The 19005-nt window shown below is 39.9% G+C and overlaps 1 protein-coding gene across 2 annotated transcripts in view; it reads left to right on the forward strand.

Annotated features, from left to right (window-relative positions):
* Window positions 1–19005, forward strand: part of GRB10 (growth factor receptor bound protein 10) — a 145774-nt gene that overhangs the window by 62026 nt on the left and 64743 nt on the right. For both annotated transcript variants that reach the window (XM_066185598.1, XM_066185607.1), the window contains exon 3: window positions 54–147. In XM_066185598.1, the coding sequence (XP_066041695.1) occupies window positions 54–147 (94 nt within the window). The remainder of the gene's footprint in view (window positions 1–53; window positions 148–19005) is intronic.

Here is a 19005-nt window from a genome sequence, read left to right on the forward strand (position 1 = left end):
AGGAAGTACAGAATGCCTGGTTTTGATCAGATGTTCTGCTCTTCTGTTTTTAGGACAATGTAGATCAGACTTCAGCTCATGGTCGGCGGGATCTGGTGGAACCAGGCTTCCAAGAACCATCTAACCGCATCTCCCTGAACCACCAAGGTAAGGAGTAGTGCATGGAAATCCAGGCTTCTCAGGCCAGTGCAGGCATGGTTATGCCTCCATGTTGCCATTTCTCCTTCTCACTAGAGGAAAAAGAAATATTCTGGATGGTTGGAGAAGGAGAGCTGAAGAAATCGGGTTTTGTCACAACTGTCCTTTGAGCTGTGACTGACGGTGAGGAAGGACTTGTATGCATCTCAAACCTTGTAGCCCAAGATAGTATTACTAGCCTGGGTGATAGGGATATTCTCCTATTTTTTTGAGTAGGGAGGAGGGAAGTACTGACATTAAATTCAACATTTTTAATGTTAAAGTTGCATTTAAAAAAAATCTTTGCCATAAGACAGACTCTGGCTCAATGTCTGCAGTAGGAGAAGAAAAAAAAAGCATGTTTACTTGCTTTTCATGACAGAAATCAGCTCATTTTTGAAAATATAGCCCTGAACTAGATGTTGTAATGTAGGTATAATTATTTAGCTTCTGTAATTCAACAGGACCATTCATAAAATTCTAAAAAAAAAATCTGAAAACTCTGTCTTCACTGATTTCTGTCTGTTCAGAGACCTAGAAGACAACAATTACTATTATTACAGATACTATTTAGCTCAGCTTTTATTGTTTTAGGTTTGAAATAATTGATAATAGTGTTCTTTTAAGCAGTGAACCCTCTTACCGTCAGGCTTCTGGATGGTTTAATTTGAAACCAAGTCCTTGAAGGTCATCTTCAAATGTTGTTTCATCAGTGCAACAACTAATAGTAATGCAGACAGAATAAGACTATTGAAACAAAATAGGTTACAAGCATATTACTTAATTTTTTTGCAAAACATGACATGCTTAACTTGCCGTTTAAAAATTGAGCTTTTTTAAATTTGTCAAGGGCATTAAAACTCAAATTTCATGACTTGTAGATTATCAAGACAATTAAAGTTGCACAAACAAGTCCCAGAGTGTAATGAGGATTGTGTTTTAACTTGCTCCCCTTTCCACGCTCCAAGTGTTTTGGTGTTTTTAAAGCTTTGCTTTCAATTGAAAAGAGAAGGCAACAGGTTGCAATGTAATACAGTCTAAAACTTCCAGTAGCACAGGCAGTGTGTAGTGGCATGTTTGCGTGCATAGAACACATTTCTTGTGTTCTAATTTTCATGTGTTTTAGAATTAATAATGTTTGTTATATTATTTCCACCTGTGTGAAAGTAATATCCCCCTCTAATCAAGGGATTTTGTGGGGGGGAACACATCCTGTGTGGTCCAGGTTCCTGTGTTACAGTGCCTGTGTCTGCTGCTTTTGAAGTCTAAACATTTATGGAAGAAATAGGTAATACTGTGCTTAGGTGGCAGAACACCCGCTTTGCAGCCTGACATTTTCCCACTTCCTTTTCAGATCCTTCTTTTCCTCTATCAGTACTGCAATATCAATACTTCCTCTATTGTTGTACTGCAAAAGGATCCATACAGTGTCACCTGACATGTGGTTCTTTCTCTGTCACTTTGAGACAAATGTCCAAATTAATTTAGGAAACAGCTGTTCTTAAAGAAAATAGTTTGCATAGGGAGTAGTGGCAGTTTAATGCCTGTTTCTCAAGCAAGACCCAGTTAATGTTTTTCCCCAGTACCTTTTGAAGTAAAGATTGCTTATGCATTCATAATTTGTTTGGAATTTTTCTTCTATATCACCTGACTGATGGCAATCAATCCACTATTTCTAAAATCTTTCTAATTTTGTTGCTGCAGTAGGTACTTGGTACAGTATCAATCTTGATGCTGTTGTGTTAGTGCTCTGGATTAAGAACTGGAACCTAAATGCTTAGATGTGGCCTTTAATGCTGAGCTGGGCTGTAGGAGTTCTGCCTTTTTGCAGTGTTGGGGGGAAGCAAGGTACCTGCTGCTTTGGTACCCTCTCAGAAATGGTATCCTCTCAGAAATTTTGGTACCCTCTCAGAAATTTTGGTACCCTCTCAGTAAGCGTGATGTTGCATCATGTCTTGAGTGTTTGCTCTGTCCAAGTAGGAGCATCTACGCTGTTTTCTATGCTTTCTACGTAGCATATGAAGTAAATATTCTTGTCCAAGAACTTGAACATACAGGTCATTTTAGAGCTGGCATATATTCTAGAATTCCCAATTAATGAATAGAACATAGAAAAATATAACATGAAGAGTTTCAGCTCAGGGAGTTGTGGCATGGTCTGAACTAGCTCCCATACAGTCATATTAGTCACATAATAAATAGAAAGATTAGATTATTAACATGAAATTGATTTTTACATGCTGTGGCCACTATTTTCTTTGGTTTTTTTTGCTCTTACACTAAACTTCACTATCCATTACTTTCTATTAAAGCGTTGCTGGCACTGACACTGGTTTAAAGCTTAAAAGAGTAGACGTGTATCCAGAAGCAACTTGCTGAAGCACTGCAAATTAATGTTTGGTGGTACACCTTGATTATGTTGATGATAAAGATGTTTGCAACAGACTATGGCAATTTTTGCTTCCAGTTATATGCAGCATTACTTGCTGACTTAAGCACTTGCCTTTTAGTAGACCTAAAGCTTTCTGTGATTGGCATGAGCAGAAATTGTGAAAGGCTTAGAATTGGCTAAAATAATTCCTGTGTTAGGTGCTCTCTGCCTTTTTTCTCTTTAGTGTGTTGCGTGTTAGAGGCTGCAGCTGAACTTTGAGCAGCCATAGTTGTTACGTTGTTTTATGTGTGCCCTTGCAGTTCACACCTCACCACAGTGCTCAGTGAGCGCAGCAGATTTGCCAGTTCCTGTTGAACATTAACTTGTACTCCTTTGCTTTTTGCTGGAAGAGCCTTTGGTACAAGCACCTGCAACTCTGAACCACGACTGCTTTCCACAGCCTATAAAAATGGTGATTAGCTTCTTCCCAGGCATCTGAATCCCTTTAACACAAACTGGAAAAAGAGCGTTCAAGTGGAGACTGAGATAGCCCTGCCAACTGTCCCCGAGTGAATAAGCCCTTTCTTGTGAAGGGTATTTCAAGTACGTGTTTCCTGCTGAATCACTGTTTTTACACAAGCAGATGCTTTATAACTCTATAGATTCTTCTTTCAAAAGAATATCTTGTAAAGATTGGGGAGCAGAAGATAGTTCTGTAAAATGAGGAGTCTTTAGAATAGGAAGGTTTCATGTGAAACTGATGTGCAAAATTGAGTGCAGATGGAATAGTGTTTTTTTCCTAGAAATAGTTTAATAACTGCTTTTGTGTAGGTATGCTAATAAACTCGCTTACTTTAATAATAAGTATTTTTATATCTAAACCTATCTAACTATGATTTAGTTTATCACTTTTCAATGGTTCTGCTAATTGGGCAAGTTTTGTAAAGGTACTAAATGCAAAGAGTGTGAACTATGATGTCTCTCATATACTCCCCATAGGATACTTCACAAAACAAATGTAATAGGAAAGAGCAAGCTGTCTTGCTGAAAAATACTAGTATCCACTAATGTAAAGGAGCAGATATGCTTCAGATACCTATTAAAAGTCAGAGAAAGTTAAGAATAGCCAGCCAGGATTTGGCATTTAATAACCAGCAAGTCTAAGTACTTCTGGAACAGTCCTTCCTGAAGTTGTAGTAAAGTCTTTAGGCTTGAAGAAAAAAAAATGTGTCTAAAAGTGACTTTTCTGAAGAGGAAAAGGTAGGAGGTGAAGATACAAGCAAAATAATTATTTATCATCTCCAAAAACACCAAGAGGAAGTGAGAGCATGCTTAGGAGGCAACGACAGGTATTGTTCTTTTCAAAATATTTTCCTTCTCACTTTGCAAATGATTCAACAGTCACAAAAGTTTAAAATTTTGCAATGACAAGTTTTCTGGAGTATGTAGCCTATAGTACTTGTACTCTGTCCAGTATTGAGAGGCAGAGCTGGGGACCCATAGTAGTGATTTTACTTCCAACCCTTCCATTCACACAGGGATGCCATTTAGAGGCCTTCCATACAGGTGATAGGCTCCTGCATTTGTTCTCCCTTGTCCCTTTCCCAAAGGGTGCTGCTGGTTCTCCTCTCTCTCCCAAGTACCCAGGCAGTGCAGCCTCTGTTCCTGTTGGCTGCTCTGTGATACTGTTGTGCAATGCCATGAAATTTAACCTGGAATGTGTTTCAGTAGCAAGACAAAGGCATCTTATAGATTTCCCTGTGCTACTGTGGAAGAGCTTTGCTATATGAATTATGATGGCAAAATGCACTATGCTGCAGAAAACTCTAAGCCCAACAGAATTTGTTGACTCTTGGACTTCAGGGGCTTTAACCTGCCCACCATGCCACTGCTGTTTCTCTTCTTGCTCTGTACTTCTGGGATTTTCTTTGTTGATACATATTTTGGAGCTCATTTTTTCTGTTTGTTTTTCTAGCAGGCAGCAAATACTGCCAACTCCAGTCCCAGATGTGAAGTTTATGAGCAATGCTTTTTATTGGTACTTGACATGTAGTATTTGAGATTGTGTAGCCACTTCTTATTCAGAATTTTAAAGCCAAGCATAAATAAGGTACATTCTGTCACCCTGCCTTTTAGTGGAAGTATTGGACATGCAGTGCTGGCACTTTCTGTATGTATGTACTCGTGGGATGATTGTCAGTTTCTATACAAATGTGTTTTGCCATGGGTCTGTGATGAAAGATTTATCTTCCTTTTATTAGTGCATTCACCAGAAGTCTTCCTTTCTTTCCCAAGGTGTTCTCAGTTCTTGTTGGACTTCATGCTTTTAATCACTTCAGTTTGCAGACAGAGCTGAGCTGAACCTTATAGTACCTCTGTCTCCACAGCCAGGTGTTCCAGCAGCAGAAAGGAGATGGTGATAAGGTGGTTTTAGCCAACAGCTGCCCTTTCTCAACAGCCTTTGGTCTTTCTTCATTGATGATGGTAGGAAGTCTTGCCTATAGTGAGATGATAAATATGTTTTGCTTGTGGATTGAGTGGGCATTAGGTTTCCTGCCTGTGTGTACAGACCACTTGGCTCCCAGGAAACAAGAGGGATCCAGGGCATCTGCCAAAACTTGGATCGTACTGCAGTCAACCCTTGAGGTGGATGCTGTCCTGTACCTTGCTGGCTAGTCACTAATGCATTGTTTTTTATAGAGACTGTAAATGTCAGCATGGTGGAAACTTCCCTTCCAGCACAATGAAACAGTCCTGTGTCCAAAAAATATAAGCCTGTGTAAATACAGGCCGACTTTTGAATGAGCATGGGTGTAGGTGAAGTATTGCAATGCCTGAGATTTAGGCCCTAGAAGTAGTGCTGTGTAGCACTCTTTTTCTCCACCACTGTTGTTATTACTTGCTTTTAATATATTTTCTTCTGTATTTGCCTCAGGGTAGACATGGGAGGTTGAGGAGATGTTGTTATTCATTCTGTAGCTAAGGAGGTATGTGTTTAGTAACACTCAGTGCTGCTTCTGAAATGCCTCAGTTGTGGGCTTTGACTTGGATGAGTTGGTTATCTGGTGTATCAGAACTAACCCATGTTTTCTGCAGAATCCAGCTGGTACTGAATTGAAAGTGTAGAATGAAAAACAAACATTGTTTGTATTTCGGAGACAATACTGCCAGACATTCATGAATTCTCATGCTTTGTATAAATGTTGTTGTCATTGTCCAGCCTTAGAAAAAAGCCACCATTAGTGCCAAAATGATTTACACTGACTAATCTTACGCGGAGAGCGGAGGCCCTGCTTCCTGCCTAGCTCATTACAGTACCTTTGTCTTCTTTTGGAGAATGCTTCCATTTATATTTGGTGATGAATCTTGTTAGCATGGCTACTAGGAGGGCACCCATAATAGCTGTGTAGAAGTTTAACTTCCCTCATTAGATTAGTTTCCAAACCCTTGGGCTGACAGAACTCTGAAGAAAAAATTATGAAAAGAGAAGACAATAGATTGGTGTTTAGTACAGATTGTTTCAGAGATCTGCAGCGAGCTACAGGAGACACATGAACTGAACTAATTGAGTTTAGCTGCAAGACTCTGTACATAATGTAATGAAGATTGAGTGAAAACAATGAAATGAGAAAAACAGACCAAAAAATATTTAAACTTTAGCATATTCAAGGAAAATAATTTGTAGGTAACTGATGGATTTTGTTTCATTTTTATTGTATTTTTTTGAATTTTATTTTATTTTTTATGTATCAACCTTTTAGTATCACCTTGCAAATCATCAGTTTTGGACATACTTAAAATTAATTGTGTTCCTCTGAAGCCACAGGATATGAATTAAAAAAAAATTGTAATATCTCATTGTTGACAAGCATGGTATTTTAAGCCTGTTTATTATCTCAGGATTCAGTGTATCAATCTGTTGAATTTCTCTGACAAGGCAGGATTCAGTGGATTCAGCGCAGGAAAGGAGCCCACTGTCTTGTTTGTGTATAGGGTTTGCCTTGGGGCCTTTGTTTATTGGAAGTTTTGCAAGGTGAGATGTAGAAAAAAATTAAGAATTTTAAGTAAGTGTAAACCAAGAAGTACTACAGTATTAAAAATTAATTTTAAGCCTTTTTTTTTTTTCCTATGGCCTATGGAAGAGCGGTAAAATTATTACCAGGTTTGCAATGGCCTTCTCTCTGTGTTGGAGGGGAAGATGATTGATGGACAGAGCAGTTGCATTGGAAGAGCAAGTGGAGCTGGACTGGGAAATTTGGTTCCTTGCTCAAGATAGACCATGATGCACCATACCCATCCCTCAGGGACTGAAGCTGTATGAGTGTATGACATCTGAAATAGTGGTTTGGGATTTTTTTTTGTACTGCAGAAAAGGTGTTATCCACCTTCTCTTTCAAGATTTGTATCTGCAGTTACCATGGCACAGAGGGGAGTAAATTCACAAAGCATGAATTCAGGGCAATTAGAAGCTCCTTTCTTGTTACTGTTAAATTCTTGTCTAAGGGTTTGGGAAGGGAGGGTGTAAATTGGGCACCTGGGTGATGAGCTTCTCTTGCTTCTTTACAGGTCCCCTTAGAAAAAGAGGGCATTTGCTTCCCTCACATCTTATGTATTTCCTCCTTGAAAACAAGTTGGCTTAGAACTAGCATAAATGTACAACGGTGACTCTTTAAGAAACTCACCACAAACCAAATAGAGAGAGAGACTGCAAAATCAATTGTAAAATCAAATGTCTTTTTTAATTCACTTTTGTCTTTAATATTAAAATATATGCATTTCCTGCTGCCACTGAAGAGGAGCAAATCTCTCTGTTCTTTTTTGTATCCTTTGGCTGGGTAATGCAAGAGGCAGCATGGGATGCCCTCTCTCTTCGTTGGGGGGTGTGCATTCAGGGGCATCTGGTGGAAAACTTCCTCCCTGTGCTGCAGCTACTGCACAGGGATGGCTTGGGGGAGCAGCACGATTTGGGGGCTCTCAGTGAGGGGTTGGGTGCCAGGGGTGGGTACCTGAACACACTGCTCTCTTGGGAGTGTCTGCTCCCTTCGCAGGAGGCCGATGTTTGCATCATGGATTTGCTTACATTTGGCAGCTCCCGGAGCTGTGTGCCAGCTCCGTGAGGTGATGCCTGTGGCAGTAGAGACACTTTCTGTTCCACTGCCACTACTCCAGTGGTGTTGGGTCACCCGGCCCCTGGCTTAGCAGGCACTTATGTGCAGGCAGCCTGGTGTCACAGCCTGGCTGGTGACTCCCTGGGAGGGAGAGCACCTTGAGGGCTCTTGGAGGGAAGCAGCCTGCAAGCCCTTCACCGAGATGTTGTTTTTCCAGGTGTTCCATTTCTTGGGCTTGAGCTCATGGGTCTGACGCATCTATTTGAAATGGTGTGCCTGGGCAAATTCAGATATCCCAGGGAAACCAGTGGTTCAGTATCCACCTCGTGATGAGGTGTTTCTTCCAGGTGTCAAGGCTTAGCTCATTTCTTGTGTTTATCTCATGCCTGTCATGAGGGGAAAAAAAGTCTTGTTATCCTATGGGTGGTGCACTCCCTCCTCTGTAAGTATATTTGCTTAGCAAATCGCACCATTCCATTGCTAAAGCAGTCAAATGTGATAGATTTCGCTATTTTAAAAATTGTTTTATATAGTTATTTATACTAGTTTAATAGATATTAATATATAGTATAACTATACTATTTATATAGTTATATATACCCCAACAGGTATTGGGGCACTTCTGGTCTCAGGTCTCTCCGCCTCCGGGGCAGCGTATTTCTTCCATTTGAATTAGTGGTCCAAAATTGAGCTTAGTGATCTGAAATATCCTCTTCTAATTTAATCAATGAAAGTTAACTGTAAAATCATGGGATGAGCTCTTATGTTCTCTGGCATAACTATAGTGCCTTTATATTTTCTTTTGGAATCTGACTAAATTTCTACTAACGTCAACACGTTAGAGCAAAAGGATGGAAATTAATAGTATCAACAGACGCTCTTTTGATAACTTCTGGATGACATCTTTATGTGGCTGAGTTGAATTCTTGCCTGTGCTACTGCACCCTCTTCTTTCATGTTCTTGGATTTTGCATATTCCCTGTTAGGGGGAATGTTTTAAGTGTATTTAGCTTTATGTAAGAAGCTTTTGAACCTTTCAGTGAAGGTGTTATAGCCAAATGTCAAAACATGGCTGTGGGCACTTAAAATAGTCTCAGTACTAACGAGCTTTCCAGCTAAGAAAGTTGATTTATTATGTAGCCTGGCTTTTAATCATGCTGTAACAATGACAGTTGTTCAGTAAAAAGAATGTCTCTGCAACATCAGAATATTAACTTTGAATTCTGACACCTTAACCAAAATCAAATTCTAAGTTTCAAAGGCAATTTGATATATAAAGGGGAAGGTTATATTTAGAAATGGAAACAATCCATACTCACTGCAGCTATACTGTTGTATATTTTGAAAATAATCTTTTAAGAAGTATCTATAATTTTTGAGATAAAAGTACAATGTCACTATGCAAGGTCAGCTTTAATGGAGAGAGAACCGACTTTGAGTATCTGATTACATGGAAAGCTCTAGGGCTTTAATCTGGTTTCATGACTCTGTTTTCAAGTCTGAAATAAATCTATTCTGCTTATTCAGACTTTTAAGAGTATCATCTGTCAGAAACTGATTGCCATTTATCTGCAGCACATGGAATGTTTGAAATCACTGTGACTGTTGAGGGGAGGCTATTTTTGGTAAAAGCAGGCAGATTTCTCAAGAGAATGGTGTTGACTGCATCTCTGTGCTTTCTGAAGGTGATGGGGGAAAATGGACCCCATTTTCTATGAAACTGATTTCCAAGAGTGTGGTAGCAGTAGTGTGGTGAAGTAGGGGCAGATGTAATGTTAGAAACTGCCCCCTGAATTGATATTGGTTAGACTTCATCTTTGCAAGAAACTTTTTAACAGCCTTACTTCACCTGAACATTTAATGATTTTGGAATCAGGTTAAATCCATTTAACCAGATAAAGTCTTGATTTACTCCTATCCCTGTTTAAAGCACCCTGAACTGATTTTTGTTCTGTCTCTGACCAGCCGTGCACCTTTGATCTCTCTTGTGATGCAGGTAATTTTTAATAGCTGACACAGTGCAGCCCTCTTGTCTGCAACAATTCTCAGAGAGACGTCTATCTGAGTTTTGGATTTTTGTTTTCCCCTGACCTTCAAAGTTATATTTTTGGTCTCTGTCAAAATAGTGAGAGGGTGGAGAACAGGCAGTACAGCTCTTAGTTTCCTTCCATTGTTTGTCCTAATAAGTGTCCTAACCTTTGGTTTCTGTCTCTTCTTTCCAGTGCCTCAGGTGAAGGAAAGTATAAGTTAGTTCAATTTTTTATGAGCTTAATCTTTAAAGCAGAGCTTTTATCATCTTAGAAATTAATACAGAAATTCACTTTTCTTGTCTTTTAAAAAACAGAAATTAGCAAATAAAAAAACCCCAAACAAGCAATGTCTAGCTCTGTAACATTTGTGGGGGTGAGAAGTAGAATGAGGGTGAGGTAGGGCTTGTTTACAATAGTGAAAAGGGGCATATTTCTGATACTGCTGTTCTCCAGGCAAAGGCTTCTGGTGCTTTAGGATTCCGTGATTCAACTACTTTGTGCTCCTCCTTTTCACTTGTTAGTTGGTCTTAATTAGAGGAGGAATTATAAGTGCGAAACAAAACTTGTCTTTGTGCTTAAAAATTAAATGGATTTTAAAAGTTGGCCAACAGTATTATAGCAAATTTAGGTTAAGCAGTCTGAACAAGTATAGAATTAGTGTAAGGTTTTAGTATCCTTTTCTGCACATAAACAATTTTCAGGAGCTTAAGTACTAGAAAAATGTGATTGTCACATGAAGACATAACACATTGTACAGCTGAGAGGAAAATACCCAGTTCAAGTTACAGCTTAAACATGCTTTTCTTTAGAAATGTCTTTTATAATCTCTATATAAAATAAAGACTGGTTCTGCCAGGTGACTGGGGAGTCAAGGACTGCAGATTTTAAGATTTTTCCAGCAAGGAAATGTATCTCTTCTCGTTGAGACAAACAAATTGAACTGGAATGCACTCATGGTCTATATCAGCAAGTATAGCTTAACTTAGTTATGTCAGAAAGAACATACACTGTGGTGTATCAAAAAAAAAAAAAAAAAGAGAAAAAAGGATGTCACTAAAAATACTTGGCTAATAAATTTCTGTGGTTTTGGGTGAATGTGAAAGTAGGCTTTATTAGTGGCAGAGTTATGTTTATTTAAGTATCAACATGATTTTCTATGTTTAAGAAAATGATTTAAGATTCATGAATGAAGTCAGACTTCTGATACTAAGAAGAGTGTAAAATTGCACAGGCTTTGATTACAGGAACTTTCTGATTCTTTCGGTAAGCCCTGCATCTCTGCAGAATATCCTGCCTGTATTTACAGCCAGTCCTTGCTGAAAGAATGTGATTGACTCTGGGCTGGCTGGCAGCTTTATAGGCAGCGGTGTCCTTGTTGGGGGGATGGTTATTTTTCACTCCTTTTGGAAGTTGCATGGAGTAACAAATGTCCACAGTCTGCACTGTAGGGTGGACTCTTAGGCACAGATGGGAACAAGTGGTTGCAAACTGTAGCAGGTAATGATGGCAGCAGCAAACCTGGCTCCCGTGTGGTGGCAGCTAACCATCTATGACTCAGACATCCATAAGCTGGACTGTAGAAATCATGGCAGGATGATGACAAGTGTATGTTTCTTTACATGAGCATGCAGGAGCAGCCATGGGCTCTCCGCCTCAAAGCCCCAACCTCCTCCATGCAGAAGCTGGGAAGTACTCATTGGGGTTGGCCACTGTGCCTGTGTGGAGCAGAGTGAATAAAGAGTTAAAAGTGCTCGTTCAGTGAACCGGCCTCTACATGGAATTAAACAAATAGCTGTAGATGTCTGCCTACATTTTCCCTCTCAGCGAAATGAGGATATTACTATTGCAGAACTTCGGTCAAATATGTGGTTGAGATCTGCTTAGTCATGTGCATGGTCTTTTTGAAGATGAAGTCTCCCTTCAGTTTTGTTCATGGTATTAAGTCGAGAGCCAGTTCTGCAGAGATGAAGTCAAGACTGAAATAATATTACATAATATAACATATGTGAGACTGTGTCCTAATGCATTGGGTAAACCGTAGGGTATTACTTTGGTGTGAGGGGTAGCCTTTCTGTAAATTGACTTGTTTGTATGCAGCCTTTGACATGGAAGTGATGAGAGATGATGCAGCTTCTAAGTACCATAAATGTGCTTTGGTTGATGGTGTATAAGTCTTAACTCACAGTAGGGAAGAGGTCAGTGAATTAAGCTGAAGGGTACTTGAAGCTTTGTGCATATGGGGGTTGAAATTAAAGTGGGGAGCAGTGACCAGACTTGCCAGATGACATTTACTGCAGAAAAAAAAAAAAAAGGCATTAAATGTGGGATAAAGAGATACGTTAAAAACACTTGAGGCATAAATGAAAAGCCATGGAGTTTCTTTAAGATGGTTTTAGTATGTTGCTGAAATGAAACTAGTGAAAGAGATCTAATTTGTTTTCATTATTGTAGGAGCCAAGATGTCTACTAATACAGTATTTATGTTTGTGGTAATATCTTTCTACCATTGTGTATCTCTATAAACTTTCTGTTTAAGAAAACTACTAAACAAAGCAAAACAAAAAACGCCCTCAACCCTTCCTCCTTATGGCAATAGTGCAGAGATTTTTGGGCCAGGATACATGTCTCCTGCTGTGTTATGCTGGTGAAATACAAAACAGAGATCTCTCTTTCTGAAGTGCAAGTTTAGAGATGAATCTGTCAGATTGTTGGCTCCAAGGCAAAGTGAGACGATCAGAGAAATTTGCTGAAGGCATGGCTGGGGTGAATGCCTCCTTTCTTAGAGTGAGGGTGTTTGAGCAAGAAGACTTGGTGATCTCCGTGCTGATGACTTTCCCCTGAAAAGAGATGTTCTCAGACCATTTGCATTCCCCCGGGTCTGGTGTCTCCCAGGGGTTTGATGGTACAGCTGTGCTGGCACTCTTCCTAATGTACTTGTAATAGCAAAAAACCACTTTCTCTGAAGGAAGTTTATTCTGGTTCGACAAGTGAAATGAAATGCAACAATAAAACCATTTTTTGGCACTTGTACTGGGCTAGAAATACAGATATTTTAACAGGAAAAATAGTAGAAATGTGGAGTCATTTCTACTCAGCTGGTTGTTTGCAACCTTTCCTTGTATTTCAGGCAAATGTGCAGACCTATACAAAATGCATTTTATTGAAAGCATGTGGGAAGACAGAGTCTTCTGGTGCATCCTCAGTTTTGAGGGGCCAACAGACAGACTCGCTAATGAGGGCAAAATGGGGAGATGTTGTTGACAGACTGGACACTAGAGAGGTTAATAGGGTAGAAAAGAGCATAAGTAGCTCTCAATGAAATGGTACCCTACTGTGGTGAAAGAGGAAGATAGTAAGAATCTGAAATCCATTTGAGTCAAGTATAAAAGGAGGTGTTGATCTTCAGCAGGATAACTCTCAAAATTAGTTCACTGCAAGTTGAAAGGAAGCCCATATGGAGTGTCTACGTTGGAGGACTGTTGGAGATGGAGGAAACTTTGAAGTGGTTTCTAGTGCTTTACGTGGTACAGAACCTCTTAGCGCATGTCTTTCCTGTTCTGAGACCATATGTTGGTGTTTTATTCATTTTATGGTTAGAGTTAAGTGTGTTTAGGTGCATAAACACATCAGAAAAGAGAAAGAACCATCATTTATTTTCTACTGCTAAAGATTAAAAATACTTTTAGGTAACTATACATTCTGCATTGTTATGCTGCAGCTGCCTTGGCTTGTGCTTTAAGTTGTAAATTTGTCAAATAAGGAAACAAGTCTGTGCTTGGTGGTTTGTTTTTCTACTCAGATGATCTTCAGGTCCATCTAAGAAAAGATTGAGGAACATCAATGAAAATGTTGTCATACCAAAGAAGATTCTTTCGAGTGTTTTAAAGGGGAGTAAAATAGCAAAAGAAAATATTGTAGTCTTACATTATTTATGGTGCGGGTAGCTTTGAAAAAAATCTTATGATGTTAAGGCTGTCCCAAAATGAACTGGAGTAGTTCGTTTCTGTAACTCTGATTTCTTACTTTGTCTATAAAGCAGATATAGCAAGCTTGAGACTTGTTTTAAGCTCACGTAATAAGAGGAGGGAGGGGAGAAAACCCCTCAAATTTCACAGCTTAATAAAATAAGCAACATGTGTAGAAAAACAGCTCCGTAGTAATTTGACATCAGTTCTGCACTAAAATCTTTTACCACAGTGCACCATTGTAACAATCAGCTTCAGTCATCACTGTCTTTCAGCTTACCTGACTGCGATAAGCAGCACAGTATTTATTTCTGCCTTTATGTAAACATTATGCCGCAAGTGGTTCATGACAGCACTTCAGCAAGCTGTGTCATGTGAGGATACTTGAGAAATGCATCAAAGGAGCTGACATTCTTGCATTGAGGTTGAAAAAGGCTGCAGCCCTTCTCTTAAAGCCAAGAAGCTTCAAGGGGAAGATCAATCTGAATTTGTTACATTTTTTAAGTCTCTTTGTGCCTATTAAAGAGGACAAGATTCTGTCAAGCTAGTTGCATTTTCAGCTAAAAAAAGCCAGAGTTAAATGGGGCAAACCAGCTAAACAAACAAACAAAAAAAAACCCCCCCCAAAAAAACCCACCCCACAAAAAAAACCTTTCAAAATATAGCATGAGATGTAGCTAAATTTGGAGTTCTTAACAGCAAGCAGCTGCTTAAGTAATTAAAGTATATAAGGTGCTACTGACCAAAGCAATTAGTATGTAATTTCATTAATGGCATTAGGATTGCTGTAACAATATTTAAGTCTTTCTGTCCAAATCAAGATTTGCAGGCAATTTGTGCCATGTCCAAGATGAGGTTAGGAACAGTGTGATGTTAGGGTGTGTTACAGCACCACTGTCTGAGTGGATCTGTAACTGCGCAGGAGCGTCTTGAACTGGCTGTGCCTTGTTAACCCTCCTAATTAACATACCTTGCTCGAGAATTTACATGTGCGTGCACTTCTAAATTTTTATAAGCTAGGATGGTAATAAGTTTGTATTTAAAACAAGGCTTCGTGGGGACTGCTAATTTTTTTTGTTTATCTTTGCAATTAATTTATGAGCTTGCTGCTGTTTAAGGGCAAAAGGGAATTACTCTTTTTGTGTATGTTTTTGTGGTTTGTCCTTAAGTGGTTGAAAAATCTTGGAGAGCTCAGGCATACGAGAGTGTTCCAAGTCCCTCTGAAATCTGAAGTACTGTAGATGATAGCTTTTTAAGTTGCAAGGTCTGCAACTCAAAGACAATTGGGTGATGAGCCCAGTGACCACAGTTAGGTAGCTTCTAGGCTCCAGAATAACCATAAATACTCTTCAGAATATTGTATGTAACCGTAATATCTTCAGAAAGATAACAATGAGGTTTAGAGCCTAAGTAGAAAAAAAAAATACACGTCAGGGGGAGAATGTGGAATATACTGAAGTCCAAATACAAGTCACCTTTAAGGCTAGGGTGGCATCACTGATGAGTCATTTGTTTGAAGAACTGAAGCTGGGAAGGCTTGCTGCTGGGACACCTGTGGGTATTATTCTCATGGTGGCTAACCTGGAGGTGCTGACTTTGTTAAAAAAGCCACTGAGAAGAAGTCCTTCAGAGCCTTCAGGCTTTACAGCAACACTTCTGGCCTACCTTGAGCTCTGTCCTGTTGACGCATTGCCTCTTTCTAGGTCTAAGCCTTTCTAGGTCTGTAAATACGTGGGCGTGCTGTTGGCGGAGCAAACCAGTCTTCTCTGCTTTTCTGGGCTGTATTTCAGATGTGAAACAGAGCAAGGTGAGCAGGTTGTCTCACCTCTTGAGAACACTGACCCTGTGTCCACAAGTTTTTGGGGCGTCTCTGCTAAGAGGAGTGGTGGGGTGAGTTAAAGCAGTGCAGTGCAGGACATCGGTGTCCAGCAATCTCGTGTGAGTGTGCCGGTGACATCCTTGTCATGAAGGGTAAAAGAAGTGGAGACAGCCTCATAAGAAGCGATGGTCTGTTAACAGAGTACCCTTAAGGGAAAATGTCTTGTGTTCTGCTTCCAGCCTTGTTCTGTGGACATGCAAGGAGGTGAATCTAGGCAGGGGATTGGGCTCCATGATCACCAACTAGATGAAGAAGAGCAGCAGGCTGATTTCCCAAAATCACAGGGTATGCCCTGCGTACCTGAAGTGGGAATGCACACAGCTTGTGAAATCAGGCATGTGCATCTCAGAAGAAAAATGGGCATCATGGGCAAGTTTGTTTTGACTCATGCCAAGCTGTGATGAGTCTTCTGCATAGCACACCCACAGATTTCACCTCTGGGTGAGCCTGATCTTGACTGATTTTCACCAGTGCAGCTTACCTATGGGATGTAAATCACGAAGGACCAGGCTTTGCCTAGCTGAAAAGAAAGGAAGCTCGATTTGGCGAGTTCAGAAGAAAAATAAGCACGTGGTTTTCTTAGGCTTAAATAAAGTTAGGCTGATGTTACTGATTTTCAATGAAGTTTTGAATGGTAAATGTAGATTACTTGTTCTTTTGTATTGTTGCTGGTCTCAGGGTTGTTGGTGACATAATCCTTGATTGGGGTTGGGGGTTTTTTTGCTTGTTAATTTATGTTAAAAAAAACCAAAACAGGTTGACTAACGGGAGTTCTTGGAATCAGTGCAGTCATGGCAGAGGGAGGCATGGCAGAGCTTTTATAGATGACTGTTTCCTCCTGAGCGGAGTGGGGTACAGACACCTTCAGCGGTAGCTCCACACCGCCATTTGGGATGAGACTGCAGCAATATGCTTTGCCATCTGGGGATCCGTGCGGCAGGACTGTGCCGTTCCCTTCTCGTGCAGTGGAGGTTCACACGTTGTTACAGCAGTAATTCCTCACAAATTATCCACCCTTTGCTGACAAGGCCAAGGGAGGAGATCTTCTTATTCTGCACCCCAAAAGACTGTGTGATTTTTCAAAAGCAGCTGCTTGGCTTGCCTGGAAGGAGAGCCTAAAATAGACAGCTGATTTGGGGACAGCGTATCTGTGTGCAGATGAAATTAAATGTGTGCCCCAAAACACTGCTCCATTAGTAGGGTAAAGAAATGTAGGGAAAGCTTTTGTCGAGGTGCTGCCTATGCAATAAGAGGACATCTGGATGGCAGCTGCCTTCATCTCTGAAGTGAAGCTAAGGTAGTTAGGTTTGGTCATCATTATTTGTCGGGTACTGGGTTTAAAAGTCAAGTCAGAGGCAATTTCTAATGTTCTAGAAGTAAATTTATTTTAATCCCCAGCAGGCTCTTAAAGGAGGCTTTTTTAAGGCAGTGTTGCAATTCCAAACAACTCTCCCCCAGTTAAGTCTCTTGAAGATACTTTACCAAAATGACAATTGCAGTCAATACTAAACTGTTAAAGCAACTGATAAAAAGAAACCAAAATTACCCTGGCATTTAAGCATTTTACTTTTTCATATGACTTTGGTTCTGTTAAGTTTGACAAGAAGTACCTTAAATATGAAATATTTCAGTTTTCTGCTTTGTAAGTCCACCGGTCATAGCTAGGTAACTATTATATGCTGAAAACGCAGTGTTTAATTAACTTGGAGGAATAGCTGATTCATTAATTGCTGTGTGCAAGTTTTGGAACTTATATTACATCCTCAAACATTCTTTTTGAGCCAGCAACAAACCTGTTTGTAGTAAAATTTAAAATTCATGGTTTGACATTAGTTAGGAGTAAAGGTTAGCTTAGGTATCAGGTGATCAGGGACACACCTAATTTAATAATGATGATAATAATAATAATAATAATAATAATAATAATAATGGTTCAGCACGAGCTCTGCAGACCCATCACTTCCTGAAGAGAAATGCTTAATGGACTCTGGGTTAATCCAACCACTTTTTACTTGAAAGCTTTGTTGAAGTTGTTGTGGAGTGGATTTGAAATGAAACCCCCTATGCAAGAAGACTGGGGCTTGCTGGCTGCCAGGCAGGGACTTCACCAAGCAGTGGGGTGATGCTCTCCTGGAGCAGGCAGGGCGTTGCAGGCTTTGGCTGGAGCCACGGCAGCACATTAGGAGGTTATGCATGATGTTTCTCAGAGCAGGGATAAAGGTTGGGCTTTCTTGGCAGGATGGGAGGCACTAATCTGTGCACTGGTACTTATATTGATTTGTAAGGATTGTTCAGCTGGCATTCCTCAGCTAGGTATTACGGTGTTTAGTCAGGGAGGGAGAACACAGGGTCCTGAAAGGAAAGCAATAGATGCTTTGTCTGTTTTCAACTTTGCCTTTAATAGCTTTAAATTTGCAAGACACGTGTAGCTCTTCTCATCAGTCTGAATTTTTAACTTCCTTTTGAACTGTAAATTGTGTAGTACTGTTATTTGTCTGTATTTGATTTGCACTCTCACTTTCTTTCTTTTTTTGTCTGACATGGGCAATAAGAATAAAATATCCACGTAAAACTTCAGAGAGGCGCTATGAATAGAAATCTAGGAAATGGTAGAATAAACTGGGAAAAATAATATTTTTTCATGTAAACATAAGAAAAATATTTAATTATTAGGTATTTTAAAGCTTTTTATTCTGTTTCTGATGTAGGACTAGGTAATCTCAATAAAAATGCAACTAAACCTGGCCTTTTCTGTGTCAAATTGCATCTCTCACTGATACAAGATATCTACTTAAAGCCATTCTCTCATTAAATATGACTGTATAATATAATATGCAGTCAAGAATTTACCCTGTGGTCAGCTGACAGTATTTCAGTTCACCTCTTCATTGCCACCCAGTGTTATGCTTCTTGAGCTCTGACTTGCAAGTTCCTTAATGGCTCAGTAGGTTAACATGGGTTTGCCTGTTGTCTGAAAAGTTCCAGTGGATTTTCTGTTTGTTTTGTATGGGCTACACAGGCCAGGAGCCCTTCTGCTGCCCAGGTGTTCCCACACCCATGTCCTCTTGAAAGATAAGTGACAGTCTTTCTGTGATCATCATTTTGGGATATACTTTCTCAGTTTTGCTGTTGAAGTAGTGCATTAAGAGTGAGGCACCCAGTTAACCTCCCCAGGAAGGTAAGACTTGAATGGAGAATCCCTGGGGTCAGTTGATCTGTCTGTGTCTCATGTTCACTTTGTTTACTTTTTTGTCCAGAGTTAAGGGTGGGCCACAACAAGGCTATAGGTTCATGACTACTCCTCACAAAGTTATGACTTAAACTTTAGCTTTCCTTTTGTTCCTGTCTCCTTTTGGGCCAGGAAAATCTATCTGACCTCCGCACCCTGTGATGTGTCGCATCCTTCACCAGTGTAACTGCTCTGTCCTTAAGGGTTTTTTTGAAGATTAGTCTACTCTGACCCCAGGTTTGGCCT

This window comes from Chamaea fasciata, unplaced genomic scaffold (assembly GCF_029207755.1).
Source record: "Chamaea fasciata isolate MVZ Bird 193981 ecotype frontalis unplaced genomic scaffold, bChaFas1.0.hap1 SCAF_1, whole genome shotgun sequence".
In the NCBI taxonomy this organism is placed as follows: Eukaryota; Metazoa; Chordata; class Aves; order Passeriformes; family Sylviidae; genus Chamaea; species Chamaea fasciata.